The sequence below is a fragment of the Scyliorhinus torazame genome, chromosome 7 (assembly GCF_047496885.1).
Source record: "Scyliorhinus torazame isolate Kashiwa2021f chromosome 7, sScyTor2.1, whole genome shotgun sequence".
Classification (NCBI taxonomy): domain Eukaryota; kingdom Metazoa; phylum Chordata; class Chondrichthyes; order Carcharhiniformes; family Scyliorhinidae; genus Scyliorhinus; species Scyliorhinus torazame.
Genome location: NC_092713.1, coordinates 50,674,600 through 50,701,712, shown reverse-complemented (window position 1 = coordinate 50,701,712; position 27,113 = coordinate 50,674,600). Strand labels below are relative to the sequence as shown.

At 49.2% G+C, this 27,113-nt stretch overlaps 1 protein-coding gene across 2 annotated transcripts in view; it reads left to right on the top strand.

The window, feature by feature from the left end:
• faah (fatty acid amide hydrolase) overlaps positions 1–26,423 on the top strand; it is a 109,787-nt gene extending 83,364 nt beyond the window's left edge. For both annotated transcript variants that reach the window (XM_072510681.1, XM_072510682.1), the window contains exons 13-15: positions 3,836–3,944; positions 11,589–11,734; positions 25,972–26,423. In XM_072510681.1, coding sequence (XP_072366782.1) covers positions 3,836–3,944; positions 11,589–11,734; positions 25,972–26,097 — 381 coding nt within the window. In that variant the 3' untranslated portion in view covers positions 26,098–26,423. The remainder of the gene's footprint in view (positions 1–3,835; positions 3,945–11,588; positions 11,735–25,971) is intronic.
• Positions 26,424–27,113: the final 690 nt, after the last annotated feature.

The following is a 27,113-nucleotide window of genomic DNA, read 5'->3' as shown; positions in this document are numbered from 1 at the left end:
CTGGCATTGATCACAATGGCTATCTGTGCCTACTGCCTTCACAAGGATTGTCTGGAGGGCCTCGAGGCTCCCTGTGCACAAATTATATTTCTCATTCTCTCCACCTCCTGCACCAAGGCCTCCAGTGCAGCATCAGAAAATATTGGAGCGCACTCCCAACTGTAATCCCATTCTTGTGTTTTTCCCAGGTCAAACTGAAGTGACTTCCAGGCCCTCGTCCAGCCAAAATGAACCTCCCTTTAAGAATTGCAGGCTGACTACACGTTGTGCAGGATTGAACTTGCGCCGTCCCCTCATGATTTTGTGCCCCTGCTTAGGCGGGCAGCCACTCACCAGCATGTCTGAGTTGGTGGCTCAAACTGTGTTGTAAACAGAGTGCTGAAGTTGGGAATTTCATTCAAGTGGGAATTGGGGCGTAAAGGCTGCCTTTAGCCTCCAAAACTTGTCGTGGCTCGTGTAAACTCGAGGCAGTAAACGTTAAAACATTTTGGTCTCATGTTTTATTTTATTGCTCAGTACAAGTTTAAGTGTGTAGACAAAACAAACCACAAAATAAATACAGCAGAGCAGATTGTGTGTCTGGCCAACCCAATGTGGGAGGTAGTGGATGGTGAAACTGTTGCGAGTGAGCACTCCGCAGTAGATATTTCTGTCTCGAATCTCTCCGGTTCCGAGTCATTGAGTGCAAGTTGGAGATGCTCTGAGATGAAAGGGAGGGGGAAACTGTATTTCAACAGTTTATGTATCATATAGAGATGCAGGTTCACAAAGGGTTTGGTATGAAAGATAGTGTGCAGAGTAATAGGGACCCAGTTAAGCTAGTGAATGAAGAGCTGCAGAAACTTCCTATTCAATAAGTTCACCATACTTGCTGCCTGAAAGGATAGGGTAAAGATTGTTGGAATGACAGCCAGAATACAGATCAAGCCACCTTGGAGCAAGATGCCATCCAAAGAGGGAGGAGGAGGAGGGTAAGTTAATGTGGTAGTTGTAGGGGAACAGATAGAACCTTTTGTAAGCAGGATGGAGAGTTCTACATGGCAGATTTCCTGCCCGGTGCTGAGGTGAGGAACATCTCAAACCAGTTTAAAACGATATTGGTGAGGGAGGAGGATCTAGTTCTAATGATTTATGTTGGGAACAACAATATTGGGAAGATTAGACAAAAGGTCCTGTTTAGCAAGTAAATTGAAGAGCAGGACCTTGAGGGTTGCGTATCGGGACCAGTGGATTATTAGCTGATTCGTGTGTCAATTGGCATGGGGGTAAGGAGGTGAAGATGTAGTTGAAGGAATGCTGGGGAAAGAGGGTTTCTATTTAGTGGGGCATTAGGACCAGTATTAAGACAAGAAGCAACTACCATTAGAATAGGCTCCATTTTTTTTATTCGTACAGGGATATGGGCTTCGTTGGCAAAGCCATAATTTACAGCCCATCGCTAATTGCTCTTAAGAAGAAGATGGTGAGCTGCTTTCTTGAAGCACTGCAGTCAGAGTGGTGTAGGTACACCCACAGGGCTGATAGGAATGGAGTTCCGTGTTTTTGACTCAGTAACAGTGAAGGAACGGTGATAAAGTTCCAAATCAGGATCTTGTGTGGCTTGGAGGGGAATGTGCACGTGCTGGTGATGCTCCTGTAAATATACTAGCCTTGTCATTCTAGATGGTAGAGGATGGTCCTTTTTGGATATTGGCAAGTGCATCTTGTTGATGGCACATACTCCAGGCACTGTGGAGGCAGTTAATGTTTAAGGTGCTGGATGGGATATGAATCAAACAGGCTGCTTTGTCCTGGATAGTGTCGAGCTTCTTGAGTGTTGTGAAAGTTGCATTCATAAGAACATAAGAACTAGGAGCAGGAGTAGGCCATCTGGCCCCTCGAGCCTGCTCGAGCCTGCTCCGCCATTCCATGAGATAATGGCTGATCTTTTGTGGACTCAGCTCCACTTTCCGGCCTGAACACCATAATCCTTAATCCCTTTATTCTTCAAAAAACTATCTATCTTTATCTTAAAAACATTTAATGAAGGAGCCTCTACTGCTTCACTGGGCAAGGAATTCCATAGATTTACAACCCTTTGGATGAAGAAGTTCCTCCTAAACTCAATCCTAAATCTACTTCCCCTTATTTTGAGGCTATGCCCCCTAGTTCTGCTTTCACCCGCCAGTGGAAACAACCTGCCCTCATCTATCCTATTTATTCCCTTCATAATTTTATATGTTTCTATAAGTTCCCCCTCATCCTTCTAAATTCCAACGAGTACAGCCCCAGTTTACTCAACCTCTCCTCGTAATCCAACCCCTTCAGCTCTGGGATTAACCTAGTGAATCTCCTCTGCACACCCTCCAGTGCCAGTACGTCCTTTCTCAAGTAAGAAGACCAAACCTGAACACAATACTCCAGGTGTGGCCTCACTAACACCTTATACAATTGCGGCATAACCTCCCTCATCTTAAACTCCATCCCTCTAGCAATGAAGGACAACATTCCATTTGCCTTCTTAATCACCTGTTGCACCTATAAACCAACTTTTTGCGACAAGGCAAAAAGGCAAGTAGAGAATATTGCATAATTTGTGCTTTGTAGGTGGTGGACAGATTTTGGGGAGTCAGAAGGTGAGTTACTTGCCACAGAATTCCCAACCTCTTGGTAGTTTTTATGTATTTAAATGGCTGGTCCAGTTAAGCTTCTGGTCAGTGGATACTCCTAGGATGTTGGTGATGTCCCTGAACTGAACTGAGGCCAGGGTCTTAGGAGTAAGGATAAACAGTAGGAGTTAGGGTAGGTGGGGATGTCACAGGACTTTAAATAGGAAATTGGAGGGAGGGCTCAAGTGGTAAAGCTAGTATTAAAAATATCTCAAAAACAAACAAAAGGGAATAGTGCAGAGTAACAGTGAGAAATTATACTTTAGGCCCAAACCCAAAAAAGAGCGCCGAGGGACACATTGAATGAGTTGCAGGTGCAAAGTCAACTTGAAGGCTATAGCTGGCTGTCTTTTGATTCAAGGATAATGACTACTCGGGGTTGTGAATTTCTGCCATGGCTCTTCATTTGTCTGAACAGGCCGATTCTCGACCCACAAATCTTTGAGCACATCGAGCAGAACATCCCACTAGGTAGTAGGATCCAGAGTGCCGGAATTGCTTCCTTTTCTTCTCTGCCACCGCTGTTCCTCATCATTAAACAATTTGACTTCAACTGTAATACAACTCAACCGACAAGTTGTTGCCATTTTGAATGATTGGTAGCGAGCACTTCCCGGTCACTGATGTCACGGTTGTCGTGCTTCAGGGAGACCTTTGGAGTACTTCAGAAGCATTTGCTTTCTCCTTCCCTGGAATTCTGGCCACTTCAGACTTATGTCTTCATTTATAAATCCTGTGGGCTGGGTGAAGCCTTTGACAAGCGGACCCACCTCTCCCTGACCCCCACCCTATCACAAATGCTGTCTTCACCAGGCCCGGTTGCTGCTAGTCTTTGTTCTTCAGATTGTTGCTCCTCTTCCTCTAACTGTTCATCAACACATGATAGCCTGTGATTGCTTACAGAGGGTAGATAAGATGGGAAAAAAATAGAAGAAAACAAATTGGAAGCTGGCTTCCAAATGTACTATTCACAGATTCCTTATGAGTGCTCCTTTAAATTCAGCATCTAGTCAGGAAGCAAATTTCGTTCTGTTTCACTGAGCATGTTTTCTGCTGAGTGGAACTTATAACTGGCCCAGTTAAAATTACACCTGGGTTAAAATTCCCTCATCAGTTTCCTGGTTGAATTAATTTCTGAGTCAAGCGGCTCACCGTTAAGAAAACTTCAGTTTTTGTGTTTTGTCTAGGCTTACTGTGAGGAGTACATCAGCAAGTGGAAAAGCGCAAACCTTGATGTCTTACTTTGTCCAGCGCTAGGTCCAGCTCTCACTGCCGGATATGCTGGGAAATTAACAAGTAGGTAACAATCCAGTGATCATCACTTTGAGAATAAAATGGTATTGTAGGGAATACAATATTTTTACATTCAGTCGGGCTGGCGGCATTCGAAGATAAAATCTAATCACTAAATGTCCATGGTAAAGGCAACTCATTTGCCCTGTGCATCTAATATCAAACGCAAGACTGTCTGTGCGGAATTTTCACATTCTTCCCGTGCCTGCGTGTGTTTCCTCCGGATGCTCCAGTTTCCTCCCACAGTCCAAAGATGTGCAAGCTAGGTAGATTGGCCATGTTAAATTGCTCCTTAGTGTCCAAGGATGTGTAGGATAGGTGGGGTTATGGGGTTACAGGGATAGGGCGGGGGAGTGGGCCTAGGTAGGGTGCTCTTTCAGAGGGTCAGTGCAGACTCGATGGGCCAATTGGCCTCTTTCTGCACTGTAGGAGTTCTATGGAGTATGGCTCTATTGAGGCCTGGAACCTCGTTTTAAAAAGTCCTTGGAGGTCTTTTGTTCTTCCAGGCACTTATGAATGGAAGCAGAATTTACTTCATTATTTTCAGAAGGTGTAAAACGATCTAAAATTGAACTGTGTGGAGCAGCGTTTTACACATGCATGTTAAGCAACAATGGTTAGAGCTCTCTTTGGGCTGTCAGTTAGATTGACAGCCACGCAGTGTAAATGCCACTTGATGTAATTCTGATTGTTTTTATGTAATTTCTGTAGTTTATATGATATTCTGCTGAATATCGAAACCTGGACAGCAAAAGTGACTAAGAGGCACTGTTAGTGAAATAAAACATCTGAATTAATCTTGACAGAGTTATTGATATTGGGCCATCTGACAGAAACGTCTTAACATTCTTCGAGGCGTTTTTCAAGTGTGGCCACTGTGTTTTTTTTTTAAATAATATATTTTATTCAAGCTTTTTGGCCAAACATAACAATACGTAGTGTTTCTTTTACACAACAATAAAGCAGTATAAATAACCGTGGCCAGTTTTAAACAAATAAATAAGTAATATATAAACAAAAACAAAAAAAAACAAAACTAAATGGCAACTGCCTTGTCCAAAATAAATACTCTCCAAAAATACAATCCAACAATCCAATATACAATTACATATACCAAACACCTATACATATATACATATACAATAACATCCCTGAGAGTCCATCCAGTTCCTCCCCCCCCCCCCCCCTCCCCCCTGGGTTGCTGCTGTTGTCTACTTCTTTTCCATTCCCTCTATCTTTCTGTGAGGTAGTCGACGAACGGTTGCCACCGCCTGGTGAACCCCTGAGCCGAACCCCTTAACGCGAACTTAATCCGTTCTAACTTTATAAACCCTGCCATGTCGTTTATCCAGGTCTCCACACCCGGGGGTCTGGCTTCCTTCCACGTTAACAATATCCTGCGCCGAGCTACAAGGGACGCAAAGGCCAACACGTCAGCCTCTCTTGCCTCCTGCACTCCCGGCTCTTCTGCAACCCCAAATATAGCCAACCCCCACCACCTTCGAAAGCACCCTTGCCACCCCCACCCAGAACCCCTGTAGTGCCGGGCATGACCAAAACATGTGGGTGTGATTCGCTGGGCCTCTTGAGCATCTCGCACACCTATCCTCTACCCCCAAAAATTTACTAAGCCGTGCTCCAGTCATATGCGCCCTATGTAGCACCTTAAATTGTATCAGGCTTAGCCTGGCACACGAGGACGATGAGTTTACCCTACATAGGGCATCAGCCCACAGCACTTCCTCAATCTCCTCCCCCAGTTCTTCTTCCCATTTCCCTTTCAGCTCATCTACCATGATCTCCCCCTCGTCCCTCCTCTCCCTGTATATGTCCGCCACCTTAACGTCCCCCACCCATGTCTCTGAGATCACTCCATCCTGCACTTCCTGCGTCGGGAGCTGCGGGAATTCCCTCACCTGTTGCCTCGCAAAAGCCCTCAATTGCATATACCGAAGTGCATTCCCTTGGGGCAACCCATATTTCTCCGTCAGCGCTCCCAGACTCAAAAACGTCCCATCTACAAATAGATCTCTTAGTTGTACTACCCCAGCTCTTTGCCATGCTCCAAATCCCCCATCCATTCTCCCCGGAACAAACCTATGATTGTTTCTTATCGGGGACCGCACCGAAGCTCCCGTCCCTCCCCTATGCCATCTCCACTGCCCCCAAATTTTCAATGTAGCCACCACCACTGGGCTTGTGGTGTATTTCTTTGGTGAGAACGGCAACGGCGCCGTCACCATTGCTTGCAGGTTAGTCCCCCTGCAGGACGCCCTCTCCAATCTCTTCCACGCCGCTCCATCCCCTTCTCCCATCCACTTACACACCATTGAAACATTGGCGGCCCAGTAGTACTCACTTAGGCTCGGTAGTGCCAGCCCCTCCCTGTCCCTACTACGCTGCAAAAATCCCCGCCTCACTCTCGGGGTCTTCCCAGCCCACACAAAACTCATAATGCTCTTCTCAATTCTTTTGAAAAAAGCCTTCGTGATCACCACCGGGAGGCACTGGAACACAAAAAGGAATCTCGGGAGGACCACCATTTTAACCGCCTGCACCCTACCTGCCAATGACAGGGACACCATGTCCCATCTCTTGAAATCCTCCTCCATCTGTTCCACCAACCGTGTTAAATTGAGCCTATGTAATGTACCCCAATTCTTAGCTATCTGGATCCCCAGGTACCGGAAGTCCCTTGTTACCTTCCTCAACGGTAAATCCTCTATCTCTCTGCTCTGCTCCCCCGGATGCACCACAAATAACTCACTTTTCCCCATGTTCAGTTTATACCCTGAAAAATCCCCAAACTCCCCAAGTATCCGCATTATCTCTGGCATCCCCTCCGCCGGGTCCGCCACATATAGCAACAAATCATCCGCATACAGAGATACCCGGTGTTCTTCTGCCCCCCCCCCCTAAGTACTCCTCTCCACTTCCTGGAACCCCTCAGTGCTGTGGCCAGGGGTTCAATCGCCAATGCAAACAATAACGGGGACAGAGGACATCCCTGCCTCGTCCCTCTATGGAGCCGAAAATAGTCAGACCCCCGTCCATTCGTGACCACGCTCGCCATCGGGGCCCTATACAGCAACTGTACCCACCTGATATACCCGTCCCCAAAGCCAAATCTCCTCAACACCTCCCACAAATAATCCCACTCCACTCTATCAAATGCTTTCTCGGCATCCATCGCCACCACTATCTCTGCTTCCCCCTCTGGTGGGGGCATCATCATTACCCCTAGCAGCCTCCGTATATTTGTATTTAGCTGTCTCCCCTTCACAAACCCAGTTTGGTCCTCATGGACCACCCCCGGGACACAATCCTCTATCCTCATTGCCATTACCTTGGCCAGAATCTTAGCATCCACATTCAGGAGGGAAATGGGCCTGTATGACCTGCATTGCAGCGGGTCTTTTTCCTTCTTTAGGAGGAGCGATATCGTTGCCTCTGACATAGTCGGGGGCTGCTGCCCCCTTTCCCTCGCCTCATTAAAGGTTCTCATCAGTAGCGGGGCCAGCAAGTCCAAATATTTCTTCCAGAATTCAACTGGGAATCCGTCTGGTCCCGGGGCCTTCCCCGCCTGCATGCTCCCAATTCTTTTCACTACTTCCTCCGTCTCAATCTGTGCTCCCAGCCCCACTCTCTCCTGCTCCTCCACCTTAGGAAATTCCAGCTGATCCAGAAAGCACATCATTCTCTCCTTCCCGTCCGGGGGCTGCGCTTCATATAATCTTTCATAAAATGCCTTGAACACTTCATTCACTCTCTCCGCTCCCCCCTCCATCTCTCCCTCCTCATCTCTCACCCCCTCTATCTCCCTCGCTGCTCCCCTTTTCCTCAGTTGGTGGGCCAACAACCTACGCGCCTTCTCCCCATATTCGTACTGTACACCCTGTGCCTTCCTCCATTGTGCCTCTGCATTACCCGTAGTCAACAAGTCAAATTCTACATGTAGCCTTTGCCTTTCCCTGTACAGTCCCTCCTCCGGTGCCTCCGCGTATTGTCTGTCCACCCTCAGAAGTTCTTTCAGCAACCGCTCCCTTTCCCTACCCTCCTGCTTTCCTTTATGTGCCCTAATAGATATCAGCTCCCCTCTAACCACTGCCTTCAGTGCCTCCCAGACCACTCCCACCTGTACCTCCCCATTATCATTAAGTTCCAAGTACCTTTCAATACACCCCCTCACCCTTAAACACACCCCCTCATCTGCCAATAATCCCATGTCCATTCTCCAGGGTGGAAGCTGTTGTTTTTCTTCCCCTATCTCCAGGTCCACCCAGTGTGGAGCATGATCCGAGATGGCTATAGCCGTGTACTCCGTCCCCGTCACCTTTGGGATCAGTGCCCTTCCCAAAACAAAAAAATCTATTCGTGAAAATACTTTGTGTACATAGGAGAAAAACGAAAACTCCTTACTCCTAGGTCTACTAAATCTCCAGGGATCTACTCCTCCCATCTGCTCCATAAAATCCTTAAGCACCTTAGCTGCAGCCGGCCTCCTTCTGGTCCTGGACCTCGATCTGTCCAGCCCTGGGTCCAGCACCGTATTAAAGTCTCCACCCATTACCAACTTCCCCACTTCTAGGTCCGGGATTCGTCCTAACATACGCCTCATAAAATTGGCATCATCCCAGTTCGGGGCATACACGTTCACCAATACCACCGCCTCCCCTTGCAATTTGCCACTCACCATCACGTATCTGCCCCCACTATCCGCCACTATAGTCTTTGCCTCAAACATTACCCGCTTCCCCACTAGTATGGCCACCCCCCCTGTTTTTTGCATCTAGCCCAGAATGAAACACCTGCCCCACCCATCCTTTGCGAAGTCTAACCTGGTCTATCAGCTTCAGATGCATCTCCTGAAGCATAACCACATCTGCCTTAAGTTTCTTTAGGTGTGCGAGTACCCGTGCCCTCTTAATCGGCCCGTTCAGCCCTCTCACATTCCACGTGATCAACCGGGTTGGGGGGCTCTTTACCCCCCCCCCCCTTGACGACTAGCCATTTTCTTTTTCAATCCAGCTCCTCACCCGGTTCCCACGTAGCTGTACCCCCCCCAGGCGGCGCCCCCCCGCCCCGACCCCCCCCCCCATCCCATACCAGCTCCCCCTTCTCCCCAGCAGCAGCAACCCAGTTAACCCCCCCCCCCCCCCTGCTAGATCCCAAGCTAGCGTAATTGCACCCCCCATGTTGCTCCCAGAAGTCAGCAAACTCTGGCCGACCTCGGCTTCCCCCCCGTGACCTCGGCTCGCACTGTGCGAGGCCCCCTCCTTCCTGCTTCCCTGTTCCCGCCATGATTACCATAGAGCGGGAACCAAGCCCGCGCTTCCCTTTTGGCCCCGCCCCCAATGGCCGGCGCCCTCAGCTCCTCATCCTCCCTCACCCCCTCCCCCACGACATGGGGAAGAGAGAGAAGTTACAGGGTCGCAGGTTTAACAACTTGGGAAGTCCTCTCTTCCCCCTTTTCCCCCCTTCATCCCACAAATTCACCCCCCCACTTTTGTCCCAAACGTTCTTTTTTCTGGCCCGCTCACTCCAGCTTCTCCTCGACAATAAATGTCCACGCCTCATCTGCCGTTTCGAAGTAGTGGTGTTTCCCTTGATGTGTGACCCACAGTCTTGTCGGTTGCAGCATTCCGAATTTGACCTTCCTTTTATGCAACACCGCCTTGGTCCGATTAAAGCTTGCCCTCCTTCTCGCCACCTCCGCACTCCAATCTTGATATACGCGGATCACCGCATTCTCCCACCTACTGCTCCGAGTTTTCTTTGCCCATCTGAGGACCATCTCTCTGTCCTTATATCGGAGAAATCTCACCACTATTGCTCGAGGAATTTCTCCAGCCCTCGGTCTTCATGCCATAACCCGATAGGCTCCCTCCACCTCCAGCGGACCCGTCGGGGCCTCCGATCCCATTAACGAGTGCAGCATCGTGCTCACATATGCCCCGACGTCCGCCCCTTCTGCACCTTCGGGAAGACCAAGAATCCTTAGGTTCTTCCTCCTCGCATTATTCTCCAGCACCTCCAGCCTTTCCACACATCTTTTGTGTTGTGCCTCGTGGATCTCCGTATTCACCACCAGGCCCTGTATGTCGTCCTCATTCTCAGCAGCCTTTGCCTTCACGACCCGAAGCTCCTGTTCCTGGGTCTTTTGCTCCTCCTTTAGCCCCTCAATCGCTTGTAATATCGGGGCCAACAGCTCCTTCTTCATCTCCTTTTTGAGTTCATCTACGCAACGCCGCAGGAACTCTTGTTGGTCAGGGCCCCATATTAAACTGCCTCCTTCCGACGCCATCTTGCTTTGTGCCTGCCTTCCTGGCCGCTGCTCTAGAGGATCCACCGCAATCCGGCTACTTTCCTCTCTTTTTTCCATCCATGTCCCGGGGGGATTCCCTTCTGGATTACCGCACAGTGTTATTTGCCGTTAAAATTGCCGATGGGGCTCCTATTAAGAGCCCAAAAGTCCGTTCCACCGGGAGCTGCCGAAACGTGCGACTCAGCTGGTCATCGCCGCACCCGGAAGGCTCGTGGCCACTGTGTTTTAGGCAAACACAACAGCAACTATTTTACACAAAGTCATGTTGCACAGCGACTATCAGATGAAAGATGAGTTAATCTATTTTGTTAGTGTTATTTGTTGAGAGAAGCATCAGGAGCTGAGGGACTTGGAAAATTTGTACTCTTCCTTTGAATATTTCAGTGGGGTGTAATATGGAATCACTGGAACAGGAAAACTTGACTTGCTTCAAATCGATACAAAAGGGTTCTGGATTAACAAGCCGAGTTCAAAGTGCAGCTTCCATGGGCAAATTCACATTTCTTATGAACCAAAGCGTAATACACAAAGTAATCAGGGAGGTAGTACCCTGGGATGAACAATGGAGCCATTATGCTGCTGATTATCTCATTCAGCATAGTACAAATTTCCCTAAAGCTTTTGGAGCTTTCTGACAGGTGGACAAATAAATAACACTCCTACAGACCATGTATATCTCAGACTGTGAACTATGAATCAGATTCATTAAGATTTCGTTGCATTATTGGCGGCATGAGAAAAACAAAGCACTTTTCACTAGATTACAGAACGATATTAACTGTAGTTCCTCCTCTAAAGTGGCGGTGATGCTTCAAAACTTCTCTGGCTCCCTCCCTGTAATGAAACATCCTTGACTCCCTTGTCACCAATACCATTTTGCCTCTGTCGCTCTCTCGGGCTAAACAATACCATTTGCAGTCTTGGCATGTTGTTCATCCAGGAGCAGAGCTTTAAAGCCCAAACCTCTTTCCATTGTTAAGGCCGTTTATTTCCACACCCACAGCATTGCATCATCTGCGTGATCAAGATTGGTTCAAGGGATGTATATCTTCCCTCCTTTCCCCCCTTGGTCTCTGCGCTGAACAGACTTCTCCTCCCACATGATTTCAACCTCCATCTCAATTCATCAAGCTTTCCCTCCTCTTGAAGTGCACTGCACTGGTACGCTCCCTTAATCTCTCCCTCCATGTAAACTCCTCCACCCGTATTCATGCCCAGCACCTTGCCATCTCACTATCTTAATTCCTAACACCTTGTGACATTCACTTGAGGATCATTTAAAATATTGTGGATAAACATACTTTTTCTTTCTCCTCTCACAGCTCTAGCCAGCTTCCACGTGATTTTCAACCTGTTGGATTTCCCAGCTGGTATTGTGCCAGTTAGTACAGTAACCGAGAAGGATGAAGAGGAGCTGAAGGGATACGTAGGTTACTGTAATGATCTCTGGGACAGGAATTTCAAAAAGGTTAGTGCGCCTGATCAGAAAAAACGAGCCTCGATTCTAAAGTCTCTGCAATGAAACGCTCATATCATGTCCAGAAAGTTGATGATATTAGTCCAAGATACCTCGCTCCAAGGTTTGGAAGTCCTATCCTGTTAGTTTTTGTTGCATAACCTTCCATCAGCATGTGCCAAATAAACTTGGAACTCATGGAGAGAAACCCGATATCTATTTTTGCTGGAGCTGCCGGAAACCTGGGTTTTCCGGTGGAGTGGGGCTGTTTGCATTGATCCACAGTGACAGACTCATCCATGCATTCATGTGGAGTCATCTTCCCTGGGGTCTGGGAATTCCTGTGTGCTCCCCACGAGCAGGAGAGTGACAGCTCTTTAATTCTGGAGCTTTGCACATCCCTGCACCTGTCATAGCAACAACATTAGTTGCAAAGCTATCAGTACTGGCCTTTTGATGACCGCCATCACCGCTTCTTGATATTGTTGGTTTCTTGCCGTGCACAGTTACCTCTTCCTTTGACTAAGCAGCTTATTCGGCTCCTATCATTTGGTTTCGACTTTACAGGTTGACGGCACCATTTAAAATTAATTATCTGGCGTAAACTATCCTGTCTTGTGCCTGGGCATTAGCGTTGCTAAGTTGGTTGTTTGATCATCTCTTGAGTCAAAAGGTGTGGGTTCAAGCCCCACTCTAGAGTACAAACTGCTAGGTTGGCACTCCAATGGAGTACTGAGATGCTGCTGGATGAGATGTGTTGTCTGTTCCCTCAGGTTGATGTAAAAGATACCATGAAACTATTTAGAAGAAGAGCAAGGGAGTTATCTCCAGTGTATCATTTAAATGAGAAGACAGTAGCAAACGTTGGGGTGCTCCTGTGCTCCGCCAGGAGACCAATCGGTGGCCAACATAGTCCTCTGTGGCTGGTATTCCCAAAGCAAGTCTGATCTCCTTAATGGTCACAGTATTGCCACTAAGGGCAGGATTCTCCATTTGGGAGACTAAGGATGCGATTCTTATGCCTTGTTGCGATCTCGCTCAAGTGAAACGAGGTCAGTGAATAGCGGGAGAGGCAGAAAACTAGAACCGTGCCAGGCGCCAAACAGTTTACGATGCAACCGCCTGCTTCCCTAGGCGATATCTGGATCTCGCCGTGGCATGGAGAGAAACCAATTATCACCACATAAAGCACTATTTCCATACAATTAACGAGAGCGACCCCATATCCAACGGCCTCCGATTCATCGGCCTCTCCTGCAAATGGTCATGCTGGTGCCGATTAGTATCCCTTTTGAAAAACGTGAACCAGGCGGGGACCCTAGGAGGTGAGTAGCCATCTTCCCTCACAGGCAAAGAGCCTGGGGTACTGCGCTTGCCACCCCAGTGCTCGGCGAGGGGTGGCAAACCCTCGGCTGAGGTTAGGGGACCCTCTGCAGGGTGGGCCGCCATGGGAGGTTGGGGTAGGTAATAGGGGGCAACTGGGAAGCAACAGCGTGTGGCACCACCATGCCCATCCCTGGATAGTGTGTACCCGTTCCAGGGGTAACCCTTGTCCCTGCCCATCTGCCCCGCCGACCACTCATAACCACCATCGACTGCCGAGGTCTCTGGCCGTGGAGCTGAATGCTGTTGCTAATAGAGAATTGGCAATCGTGGTTAAGTCAGCACTTCACACAACCCAAGTGGATCCCAGTGGGTGGGTAGGCCATGTAGCATGTGGGAGTCATTGCCTAGCATCCCAATCATACCTTGATGCCTGGACACTGTGTCTGAACGCTGCGGGAGGCAACATCACACACGCAGCAGCCAACATCCGAAAACCCAGGGATGGGACACAGCTCCGAGGTTGGAGGGTGGGTGAGTACCACGAGGAAAGAGGTTGTCTGGAGATATGGGCCAAGGGTTCAGAGGTCGGTCCGCAATGCGGACGAAAATGACACAGGCATCATATTGGTTGTATACGGTGTTTATTGTGTGTAACAATTCCCCACTCTCCCGATGGTGCCTCCCCCAATGCCCTCAGTGATCCTCAATGTGCTTTGCCTTCCTAGCTCTACCACTGCATCTAGGTATGTCCCCAGGATGCACATCAGAGGAGGAGGCAGCCAGCTGTTTACCACGGCTGAGGGTCTTGACAGAATGTCTGCCTCGCTGGGGGGATGTCACCCAGTACTAGACTGCCTTGATGAGGTTCTGCAGGACATGTTTCACTCTCAGATGGGAATGGCCGAGACGCTGCGGAGTTTGTCCTAATCACAGGTGGGCATTGCCGAAGTGCTGCACAGTATGTCCCAGTCACTGAGGAGCATCACCGAGGCGCAGACCAAGAGAGCCGCCAGGGCTGGCAGAGCTAGATGATGCAGGGGTAGCCGGGACTTTAACCAATTGCCCCTCCAGCCCCGGAGCTGTGTCCTATCCCTGGGTACATCGAACAATACAGCGTAGTACAGGCCCTTCGGCCCACAATGTTGCACCGAAACAAAAGCCATCTAACCTACACTATGCCATTATCATCCATATGTTTATCCAATAAACTTTTAAATGCCCTCAATGTTGGCGAGTTCACTACTGTAGCAGGTAGGGCATTCCACGGCCTCACTACTCTTTGCGTAAAGAACCCACCTCTGACCTCTGTCCTATATCTATTACCCCTCAGTTTAAAGTTATGTCCCCTCGTGCCAGCCATTTCCATCCGCGGGAGAAGGCTCTCACTGTCCACCCTATCCAACCCCCTGATCATTTTGTATGCCTCTATTAAGTCTCCTCTTAACCTTCTTCTCTCCAACGAAAACAACCTCAAGTCCATCAGCCTTTCCTCATAAGATTTTCCCTCCATACCAGGCAACATCCTGGTAAATCTCCTCTGCACCCGCTCCAAAGCCTCCACGTCCTTCCTATAATGCGGTGACCAGAACTGTACGCAATACTCCAAATGCGGCCGTACCAGAGTTCTGTACAGCTGCAACATGACCTCCCGACTCCGGAACTCAATCCCTCTACCAATAAAGGCCAACACTCCATAGGCCTTCTTCACAACCCTATCAACCTGGGTGGCAACTTTCAGGGATCTATGTACATGGACACCTAGATCCCTCTGCTCATCCACACTTTCAAGAACTTTACCATTAGCCAAATATTCTGCATTCCTGTTATTCCTTCCGAAGTGAATCACCTCACACTTCTCTACATTAAACTCCATTTGCCACCTCTCAGCCCAGCTCTGCAGCTTATCTATATCCCTCTGTAACCTGCTACATCCTTCCACACTATCGACAACACCACCGACTTTAGTATTGTCTGCAAATTTACTCACCCACCCTTCTGCGCCTTCCTCTAGGTCATTGATAAAAATGACAAACAGCAACGGCCCCAGAACAGATCCTTGTGGTACTCCACTTGTGACTGTACTCCATTCTGAACATTTCCCATCAACCACCACCCTCTGTCTTCTTTCAGCTAGCCAATTTCTGATCCACATCTCTAAATCACCCTCAATCCCCAGCCTCCGTATTTTCTGCAATAGCCTACCGTGGGGAACCTTATCAAACGCTTTGCTGAAATCCATATACACCACATCAACTGCTCTACCCTCATCTACCTGTTCAGTCACCTTCTCAAAGAACTCGATAAGGTTTGTGAGGCATGACCTACCCTTCACAAAGCCATGCTGACTATCCCTGATCATATTATTCCTATCTAGATGATTATAAATCTTGTCTCTTATAATCCTCTCCAAGACTTTACCCACTACAGACGTGAGGCTCACCGGTCTCTAATTGCCGGGGTTGTCTCTGCTCCCCTTTTTGAACAAAGGGACTACATTTGCTGTCCTCCAGTCCTCTGGCACTATTCCTGTAGCCAATGATGACATAAAAATCAAAGCCAAAGGTCCAGCAATCTCTTCCCTGGCCTCCCAGAGAATCCTAGGATAAATCCCATCAGGTCCCGGGGACTTATCTATTTTAAGCCTGTCCAGAATTGCCAACACCTCTTCCCTACGTACCTCAGTGCCATCTATTCTATTAGCCTGGGGCTCAGCATTCTCCTCCACAACATTATCTTTTTCCTGAGTGAATACTGACGAAAAATATTCATTTAGTATCTCGCCTATCTCTTCAGACTCCACACACAACTTCCCATCCCTGTCCTTGACTGGCCCTACTCTTACCCTAGTCATTCGCTTATTCCTGACATACCTATAGAAAGCTTTTGGGTTTTCCTTGATCCTACCTGCCAAATACTTCTCATGTCCCCTCCTTGCTCGTCTTAGCTCTCTCTGTAGATCCTTCCTCGCTACCTTGTAACTATCCATCGCCCCAACTGAAACTTCACACCTCATCTTCACATAGGCCTCCTTCTTCCTCTTAACAAGAGATTCCACTTCCTTGGTAAACCACGGTTCCCTCGCTCGACGCCTTCCTCCCTGCCTGACCGGTACATACTTATCAAGAACACGCAGTAGCTGATCCTTGAACAAGCCCCACTTATCCAGTGTGCCCAACACTTGCAGCCTACTTCTCCACCTTATCCCCCCCAAGTCACGTCTAATGGCATCATAATTGCCCTTCCCCCAGCTATAACTCTTGCCCTGCGGTGTATACTTATCCCTTTCCATCATTAACGTAAACGCCACCGAATTGTGGTCACTGTCCCCAAAGTGCTCTCCTACCTCCAAATCCAACACCTGGCCTGGTTCATTACCCAAAACCAAATCCAACGTGGCCTCGCCTCTTGTTGGCCTGTCAACATATTGTTTCAGGAAACCCTCCTGCACACACTGTACAAAAAACGACCCATCTATTGTACTCGAACTATATCTTTTCCAGTCAATATTTGGAAAGTTAAAGTCTCCCATAATAACTACCCTGTTACTTTCGCTCTTATCCAGAATCATCTTCGCCATCCTTTCCTCTACATCCCTAGAACTATTAGGAGGCCTATAAAAAAACTCCCAACAGGGTGACCTCCTTTCCTGTTTCTAACTTCAGCCCATACTACCTCGGAAGAAGAGTCCCCATCTAGCATCCTCTCCGCCACCGTAATACTGCTCTTGACTAGCAGCGCCACACCTCCCCCTCTTTTGCCTTCTTCTCTGAGCTTCCTAAAACACCTAAACCCCGGAACCGGCAACATCCATTCCTGTCCCTGCTCTATCCATTTCTCCGAAATGGCCACAACATCCAAGTCCCAGGTACCAATCCATGCTGCCAGTTCCCCTACCTTGTTTCGTATACTCCTGGCATTGAAGTAGACACACTTCAAACCACCTACCTGAACACTGGCCCCCTCCTGCGACGTCAAATCTGTGCTCCTGACCTCTATACTCTCATTCTCCCTTACCTTAAAACTACAATCCAGGTTCCCATGCCCCTGCTGCATTAGTTTAAACCCCCCCAAAGAGCACTAACAAATCTCCCCCCCAGGATATTTGTGCCCCTCCGGTTCAGATGTAGACCATCCTGTCTGTAGAGGTCCCACCTTCCCCAGAAAGAGCCCCAGTTATCCAGAAATCTGAATCCCTCCCGCCTGCACCATCCCTGTAGCCACGTGTTTAAATGCTCTCTCTCCCTATTCCTCACCTCACTATCACGTGGCACGGGCAACAACCCAGAGATAACAACTCTGTTTGTTCTAGTTCTGAGCTTCCATCCTAGCTCCCTGAAAGCCTGCCTGACATCCTTGTCCCCTTTCCTACCTATGTCGTTAGTGCCAATGTGGACCACGACTTGGGGCTGCTCCCCCTCCCCCTAAGGACCCGGAAAACACGATCCGAGACATCACGTACCCTTGCACCTGGGAGGCAACATACCAAACGTGAGTCTCTCACGCTCCCACAAAATCTCCTATCTGTGCCCCTGACTATAGAGTCCCCAATTACTAATGCTCTGCTCCTCTCCCCCCTTCCCTTCTGAGCAACAGGGACAGACTCCGTGCCAGAGGCCCGTACCCCATGGCTTACCCCTGGTAAGTCGTCCCCCCCACAAGTATCCAAAGCGGTATACTTGTTTCTCAGGGGAACGACCGCAGGGGATCCCTGCACTGACTGCTTTTTCCCAGTCCCTCTTACAGTTACCCACCTATCTCCAATCTTTGGTGTAACTAATTCCCTGAAGCTGCTATCTATGACCCCTTCTGCCTCCCGAATGATCCGAAGTTCTTCCAACTCCAGCTCCAGTTCCCTAACTCGGTCTTGGAGGAGCTGGAGATGGCAGCACTTCCTGCAGGTAAAATCAGCAGGGACACTAACTGCATCCCTCACCTCAAACATCCTGCAGGAGGAACATTGTACTCCCTTCCCTGCCATTCCTCTAACTTTCTACCAAGATCTGGCTAACAACTAAATTAAATTTTTTATAAAAAATAATAATAATATAATAATTATTATTCGGATTATTCGGGGTATTCGGATGTTGTCTGCTGCGTGTGTGGTGTTGCCTCCCGCAGTGTTCAGGCACAGTGTCCAGGCAGCAAGGTATGATTGGGATGCTAGGCAATGACTCCCACATGCTACATGGCCCGCACACCAATGGGAACCCAATTAGGTTGTGTGAAGTGCTCACTTAACCATGATTGCCAATTCGCTATTTCGATGCCCCTGGCGGGCGTCCTCTGGGGTCGGAGGGCCCGATTCATTTGTCGGCGGTACATGTACAGCCATGCCACACTGTCCCATGTGCTGGCTGTGATATGCAGCCTCATTAGAGGGGTGGAACTCGGGGATTCTGATGACCACCACCCCCACTCCGTGGGACCAGTCCGAGTTGGCACTCAGCGGCCCCTCCTCCCGCTCAGTGCCCAAAGGGCCCTGGGGTTCACCATGGGACGGAGGGGCAACTAGTTAGAGTCCAGGCTACCCCTGCATCATCTGGCCCTGCCAGCCCTGGCGGCTCCCTTGGTCTGCACCATCGTGTCGACGCCCTCGGCGACGCTCCTCAGTGACTGGGACATAATGTGTAGCACTTCGGCAATACCCACCTGTGACTGGGACAAATTCCGCAGCGCCTCGGCCATTCCCATCTGAGAGTGAAACATGTCCTGCAGAACCTCATCAAGGTCAGTCTAGTATTGGGTGACATCCCCCCCCCCCCCCCCCCCCCCCCCCAGTGAGGCAGACATTTTGTCAAGACCCTCAGCCATGGCCGTCAACGACTGCGTGACACCTTCACTAATGGTGCTAAATTTGTGCACCAGGCTCTCCACTACCGTCGCCACCCTAGCAGTGTTGGCCTCAGTGCCAGGCATTGCCGGTGACATCTCCTGCACCCGTAGCCTCTGGGACTCCTCCAATCAGCTATGGACCTGCTGGAGAGTTGCTTAAATTGCCTTCTGAATGTCCTGGCTGCACTCCAACGTCTCCATCAGCTCCTGGACAACCTCTTCCAGAGGCTCAGCATCAGGCTGGGACCCAGCAGGGTCCTGGGATCCAGCAGACCTCCGACTGCTAAATGGCCTGGGCGTTCCTGACTCCACCTGATGTGCATCAGCAGCTGTGTGGTGCCCTCCAGATTGTGCCCCAGAAGCCTGGCCCCTCTCATTTCCTACCAAGGTGCGTGTATCTGCACTGGTGGAGGGTGGGGATGATTGTGATGCCTCGATTGTGTCTTCCTCAGTGCTCCCCTCTGAGGTGGCCTCCTGGGAGGCTGGAGAGGGTGCGATGCTGGATGGGCCAGCGCCATTGGTTAGAGGACCTGCGGGAGAATGGACATGTGGTCAGTGTGAGGGATGGGTCAGTCAGTAAGACAATAACAATTTACATTTGTCAGGTCCTTCAGGTGGAGCTCAGTGGTTCCTCACCTCTGCGGCATCCACCAGCCTCTGTGTGGGTGACCGCGCTGTCCTCGGCAGCTCCAGTCACCTCCAAGGCTCGTTCTTCAAAGAACGTGAGGATTCTTACGTCCGGCATCCTACCGCCAGTCTGGGCCATCTCCTGATGGTTATGGGAGAGCTTTCCTGAGCAGACACAGAGAAGGCATCGTTAGCCACACACGTGGTTCACAGTGGTGGGAGGAGGGATATGATGGAAGGGTTGGGGGGGTTGAAGGGAGAGGGAAGATGGAGGGAGGGTTGGGGGTGTCATTGAGAATTCGGTGTGGATGCTCGTGTGGGATGGAAAGGTTTCGGTGGGGTGGAGGGGCATTGGTATCTGTTCACTCGTGCTGCCTGGTGTAGATTGTTAACCTTTTTCCAGCTATGGAGGCCTGTCCTCCTGGTCACGCTCACAGCCGCTGCCACCTCATCCCAGGCAGCAGTGGCTGCCTGTGACTGACCCTCCAGGACCCTCGGGGGAACAGGGCATCCTTCCTGGCCTTCACTGCATCTAGGATCCTGTCCAAATCTGCATCCCCGAATCTTAGGGCCGGTCTCATGGGCGCCTTTGTTGCGAGCTGGCTGGGGTTGACTGTTTAAGTGCTGCTCGACCTTGATAGCTGGCGAGCCTTCATTTGCGGCGAGAAGCCAGTGGGGCCTCTAAGTGGACCAGCTAACGTTGAATGGCATTTCTGGCCTTGCTGGACCGAGCACCGGGAAGCTCGTGGCAATTCCCGCTCCCTACCACACTTAGGGCGGGATTCTCCGGAAAGATGTTTACGTGTTGACGCAGGGACTGAATTGCTTGCAGTTCACATTCCCATTGGGGGCGCTATTCGGTAAGAGAGTCAGGACATGCAAATGGGCCAGCATCCTGCTGGCGCGAATTCAGTGGGCATTCTAACTGCTGTGTCAGAGTTAGCACTAAAGAGCCTGGCAGCTCCACTTGCCACACTTCAGCCATGATGCCTCACAGAAGACCTAGCCCCCCTCCCCTCAGGAGTCCGAGGTAAACCATAGCTCCATGCCAGTGAGGAGCGGAAGTACCACATGCTGGTGAGTAAAGACAGGTGTGGGTGGAGAGATGGTGCAGAAGGTAGGGCTTTAGATTTCTGGGACAGTGATACCATTTTGGGGGATGGTGGAACCTGTACAAGACGGACGGTTTGCACCTGAACCAAAATTCCACCAACGTCTTTGCAGGAAGGTTTGCTAATGCTGTTGGGGTGGACTTAAACTAACTTGGTGGAGGGTGGAATCCTGAGAGGACGGTTCAGGAGGGGGAGCTGCACAGCCAAAATTAGAACAGACAGCAAATCAGTCAGGTAGGTGTCAAAGTTATAGGCCAAATAGGTCACGGGGAATTTCGCAAGATTTGATGGTATTTTAATGCAAGGAGTCTGACGAACAAGGCAGATGAGTTGAGGGCACAAACTACAACATGGGGGAAATGATGTCACTGCTGTTACTGAGACATGGTTAAGAGAGAGGCATGATTGGCAGCTCAATATTCCCAGATGAAATGAAATGAAAATCGCTTATTGTCACAAGTAGGCTTCAAATGAAGTTACTGTGAAAAGCCCCTAGTCGCCACATTCCGGCGCCTGTTTGGGCTGGCTGGTACGGGAATTGAACCGTACTGCTGGCCTGCCTTGGTCTGCTTTCAAAGCCAGCGATTTAGCCCTGTGCTAAACCAGCCCCTAGATGTAGGTCTACAGGCGAGACAGGGAAGGAGGTAAAAGAGGTGGGGGTGTCACAATTTTGATCAGGGAATCAATTGCAGCAGTAAGGAGGGATAACATCTTAGAACGCTCATCAAATGAACCCAAATGGGTAGATTGTAAAAACGGAAAAGGAGGAATCACATTGCTGGGAATGTCCTATATGCCCCCAAACAGTCTGAGAGAAATAGAAGAGCAGATATGTTGGTAAGTTTCTGAGTAGTGTAAAAGTAATAGGGTAGTAATGGTGGGGATTTCAACTTCCCCAATATTAACTGGTATAGTCAGAGTGTGAAAGGCTTTAGAGGGAGCGGAACATCCAGGTGAACCTTTTAAGCCAGTACGTAGAAGGTTCTACAAGAGAGGGGGTGGTCCTGGGCTTCATTTTAGGTAACAAAGCTGGGCAAGTGGTTGAAGTATCAGTGGACAGGCATTTTGGATACAGTGATCATAAGTCCATTAGATTCAAGATTTTCCTGGAGAAGGGCAAGGATGGGCCTGAAATCAAAGTTCTAAACTGGGGGAAGACTGATTAAGATCAGCTATGATTTGGCCAGAGTGGACTGGGAGCAGATTTTGGGTAAATCTGTGACAGAACAATGGGACGCATTCAAGAAGGAAATAGGGAGAGTACAGAACCAACAAGTTCCAATAAAGAAAAAGGGTGGGACCAAAAAGTCATGTGAACCCTGGATATCAAAGGATATACAGCATTGGATAAAGCGAAAAAGGGAGGCTATGTCAGATATCGAGGGGTGAATCCAGCAGATGCCTAGAGGAGTATAGAATGCACAAGAGAGAACTTAAAAAGGAAATTAGGAAAGCAAAAACGGGACATGAAAAAATCCTGCAGGTAAAATAAAGGAAAATCCTAAGTAATTTTACAAGTGCATTAAGGGTAAAAGGACAACTAGGGAAAGAATTGGAAGAATTATGTTAAGTAATGGGTTAAGAGACATTGCAATTAGTTGTCTCATTTATGTTAAGTATCCATTAATTGACACTGATCTGTAAAGGGGCTTCTGGTGGCCTCTGGCGGGTGATGTATAGTGAGAGTTTTGTGCAAAGGCTGTTGGAAGGAAATAAATGTGTGTTTGTGAAAAAGGAACAGAACTAGACTCTTCATATCACAGCAACTAAAACGTCTTAACGCATTAAGGACCACAGAGGTAATTTGTCTGTGGAGCCAGAGGACGTAGGTAGGGTTCTCAATGAATACTTTGTGTTGGTATTCATTAGAGAGCGTCAATGTGGGTATAGCAATCAGAAAGAAGGATTGTGATAAAATAGAAATTAACAGAACGTGGCCTGGCAGGCTTAAAAGTAGATATATCTTCAGGGCCAGATGAAATATTACCCAGGTTTTTGAGTAAGGCAAGGGAAGAAATAGCTGGCAATAATTTTCAATTCCTCCATGGCCACAGGAGAGGTGCCAGAGGACTGGAAGAAGCCCTGGGTGTTGTGCTTGTTGGTGCGGAGTTGCAGCGCCTTAGTTTTCTCCATCCACCATTGCTTCCTGATTTCCCTAGTTCTTTGTACCTCCACCTTGGCTAATTGATGAACTCTCCTCTTTGCCTTGCTGGTTATGTTGTTTTGCCAGGTGCGGAGAGCTTTCCTTTTCTTGTCGCTGAGGCCTTGTAATGTGTGATCATTCTCGTGAAACCAGCCTTGGTTTTTCCTGGTCTTGTGGCCGATTGTTTCTTCGCAGCCGGAGATGATGGCTGTCTTCCGCTCCATTAGAATGCACTTTGGAGATTTTGGAGAAGACATTGTTGGAAGTTCACTTGCATGCTTCCTTCTTGAAGCTGATATCGTTGATCTTTTTTCTAAACTGTTTGGAGGGCTGTGACCAGTGGTGTTCCGCAGGGATCAGTGCTGGGACCTTTGCTGTTCGTAGTCTATATAAATGATTTGGAGGAAAATGTAACTGGTCTGATTAGTAAGTTTGCAGACGACACAAATGTTGGTGGAATTGCGGATAGCGAGGAGTACTACCAGAGGATACAGCAGGATTTAGATTGTTTGGAGACTTGGACGGAGAGATGGCAGATGGAGTTTAATCCGGAAAATTGTGAGGTAATGCATTTTGGAAGGTCTAATGCAGGTAGCGAATATACAGTGAATGGTAGAACCCTCAAGAGTATTGAAAGTCAGAGAGATCTCGGTGTACAGGTCCACAGGTCACTGAAAGGGGCAATACAGGTGGAGAAGATGGTCAAGAAGGCATACGGCATGCTTGCCTTCATTGGCCGGGGCATTGAGTATAAAAATTGGCACGTCATGTTGCAGCTGTTACAGAACCTAAGTTAGGCCACACTTGGAGTATAGTGTTCATTTCTGGTCACCACACTACCAGAAGGATGTGGAGGCTTTAGAGAGGGTGCAGAAGAGATTTACCAGGATGTTGCCTGGTATGGAGGGCATTAGCTATGAGGAGCAGTTGAATAAACTCGGTTTGTTCTCACTGGAACGATGGAGGTTGAGGGGCGACCTGATAGAGGTCTACAAAATTATGAGGGGCATAGATAGAGTGGATAGTCAGAGGCTTTTCCCCAGGGTAGAGGGGTCAATTACTAGGGGGCATAGGTTTAAGATGCGAGGGGCAAGGTTTAGAGGAGATGTACGAGGCAAGTTTTTTTACACAGAGGGTAGTGGGTGCCTGGAACTCGCTGCCGGAGGAGCTGGTGGAAGCAGGGACGATAGTGACATTTAAGGGGCATCTTGACAAATACATGAATAGGATGGGAATAGAGGGATATGGACCCAGGAAGTGTAGAAAATTGTCGTTTAGTCGGGCAGCATGGTCGGCCAGCCTGGTCGGCACGGGCTTGGAGGGCCGAAGGGCCTGTTCCTGTGCTGTACTTTTCTTTGTTCTTTGTTTCTTCACCTTCTGCTGGTTCTGGTGGAGTTTGATGGACATAAGGGGCGAAATTCTCCCCCAACGGCGGGATGCCCGCCGACTGGCGCCAAAGCTGGCGCAAATCAGACGGGCATCGCGCCGGCAAAAAGGTGCGGAAGTCTCCGCATCTTTGGCGGCCTAGCCCCAACATTGAGGGGCTAGGCCGACGCCGGAGGGATTTCCGCCCCGCCAGCTGGCGGAAATGGCGTTTGTTGCCCCGCCAGCTGGCGCGGAAATGCGGCGCATGCGCGGGAGCGTCAGCGGCCGCTGTCAGTTTCCCCGCGCATGCGCGCGAGCGTCAGCGGCCGCCGAAAGTTTCCCGCGCATGCGCAGTGGGGAGAGTCTCTTCCGCCTCCGCCATGGTGGAGGCCGTAGCGGAGGCGGAAGGGAAAGAGTGCCCCCACGGCACAGGCCCGCCCGCGGATCGGTGGGCCCCGATCGCGGGCCAGGCCACTGTGGGGGCACCCCCCGGGGTCAGATCGCCCCGCGCCCCCCCCCAGGACCCCGGAGCCCGCCCACGCTGCCTGGTCCCGCCGGTAAATACCAGGTTTGATTTACGTCGGCGGGACAGGCAGTTTCTGGGCGGGACTTCGGCCCATCCGGGCCGGAGAATCCAGCGGGGGGTCCCGCCAACCGGCGCGGCTGGATTCCCGCCCCCGCCCAATCTCCGGGAGCGGAGACTTCGGCGGGGGCGGGGGCGGGATTCACGGCGGCCAACGGCCATTCTCCGACCCGGCGGGGGGTCGGAGAATGACGCCCAAGAGGAGTGGATGAGCCAGTGGTCTGTCCAGCAAGTCATCTGCACTGGTTATCGTTTTGGTAATGAGGGCATCCTTACAATGGACAATCAAGGCAAAGTAATACATGATGAATGGTAGAACTCTGGGAAGCACCGAGGATCAAAGGATCCTTGGTGTGCATGTACAACAGGCCCTTAAGGTAGAAAGGCAGGTGGATACCGTGGTTAAGAAGGCATATAGTATACTTGCCTTTTTCAGCCAAGGCATAGAGTTTATGAGCAGGGAAGTTATGCTGAACTGTATAAAATGTTGGTTAGGCCACAGCTAGAGTATTGTGTGCAGTTCTGGAATCCACATTGTAGGAGGGATATGACAGCACTGGAAAGGATGCAGAGTTGATTTACCAGGATGTTGCCTGGGCTGAAGAGTTTTGGATAGACTTGGGTTCTTTTCCGTAGAGCAAAGGAGACTGAGGGGGCACATGACTGAGATGCATAACATTGAGGGGCATAGATAGAGTAGACAGGAAGAAACCTTTCCCCTTGGTGGAGGGATCAAGACCAGGGACGTAGATTTAAGGGGCAGGGATAGGAGACTGGTACTCAATGCCTGAATGGGTGGTGGAGGCAGAGACCCTCATAACGTTTAAGAAACATTTAGATGTACACTTGCGATGTCAAGGCATAAAAGGCTGTGGGTCAAGTGCTGGAAAATGGGATGAGAATAGTTAGGTGGTTATTTTTGACTGGCACAGACTCGATGGGCCGAATGGCCTTTTCTGTGCTGTAGACCTCTGACTCTGTGGAGTGAGCAACGGAGCACAAAGGAGGTTACCTTGCATTGAGACATACTTGAAATATAATTTGCTCTAATCCAGTGTGAGAATGATTGGGGAAGCTAATGCTATATGATTTATGTTTACATTTGGTTTTGCCTCTAAGAACTAATGTAATAATTGATTATCTCCCAAAATCAATAAAATATTTGCTGTGTAAACAGTTTAAGATGATAATTAATTTGTACAAAGACTTATCATCTCATGTGCATATGATCTTATTTTCTTGTTCCTCTCCTGTGTTCCAGGGTGTATCAGGAGCTGTTGGTCTCCCATTAGCTGTGCAATGTGTAGCCTTGCCTTGGCAGGATGAACTCTGCCTGCGCCTGATGAGAGAGGTGGAAAGAGTTAGTCAAAAGAAGAGGACCATTTAACTACATCAGTCATTGGAGCAGCCTTTCAAGTATAGCTGCTCCTGGCTGAACCTCCACTCAGATGCTGCTCTACTCCGGGATATCAGGGATACAGCAACAATCTTTGGAATTGGGTGATCGATATTTAATTTGAGAGTAATAGGTTTAATTTTATGATTTTAAAAGATTGAAATCAAGCGATGACATGTTAGAAAGATATTGGCTATGCTTTATTTCTCCATACGCATCATTATAATTTATAAAACATTGGTCTGTTAAACTGATAGGGAATTTATTGAAATGTAACCCGATACAAAATAAATTGACACTTGGTTCTAGAACGGTAACATCAGGCTTCAGCTTCTTTTTTTTTACGGCTTCTTTCAATTGACAAACGGAAATTACAATATTGGATAACTGATGTGACTTAGAAACTGACTAATTGGGCGCTTGGATGTTCTTGTTCCTCGAGTGTGTAAGAATTAGTAAAACAGTTTAGACTGATTATTTGGGAAAACACTTGGGCCTGAACCTTCATTCCCAAATATGGGTGGGTTGGGGTTGCGTCATAGGTGAAGAAACAGCTGGAATAGGAACTAAATCCACTGCTGGATGGACTGGAAATAAGACTGATCTGCTCCCAGGAAGTGTGGGTTAGTCAACAATGATGAATTTAGATAAGGAAAGAGGGAAGAGGCTCAAGCTCCCTCCTTGCCATTGCCCCCCCAATACCCACACCGAGTGCCCGAAGATCAGGAGGGTGTCATAGTGTCATAGAACATACAGTGCAGGAGGAGGCCATTCGGCCCATCGAGTCTGCACCGGCCCACTTAAGCCCTCACTTCCACCCTATCCCCGTAACCCAATAAGCCCTCCTAACCTTTTTTTTGGACACTAAGGGAAATTTAGCATGGCCAATCCACCTAACCCGCACATCTTTGGACTGTGGGAGGAAACCGGAGCACCAGGAAGAAACCCACGCAGGCACGGGGATAATGTGAAGACTTCGCACAGACAGTGACCCAGCGGGGAATCGA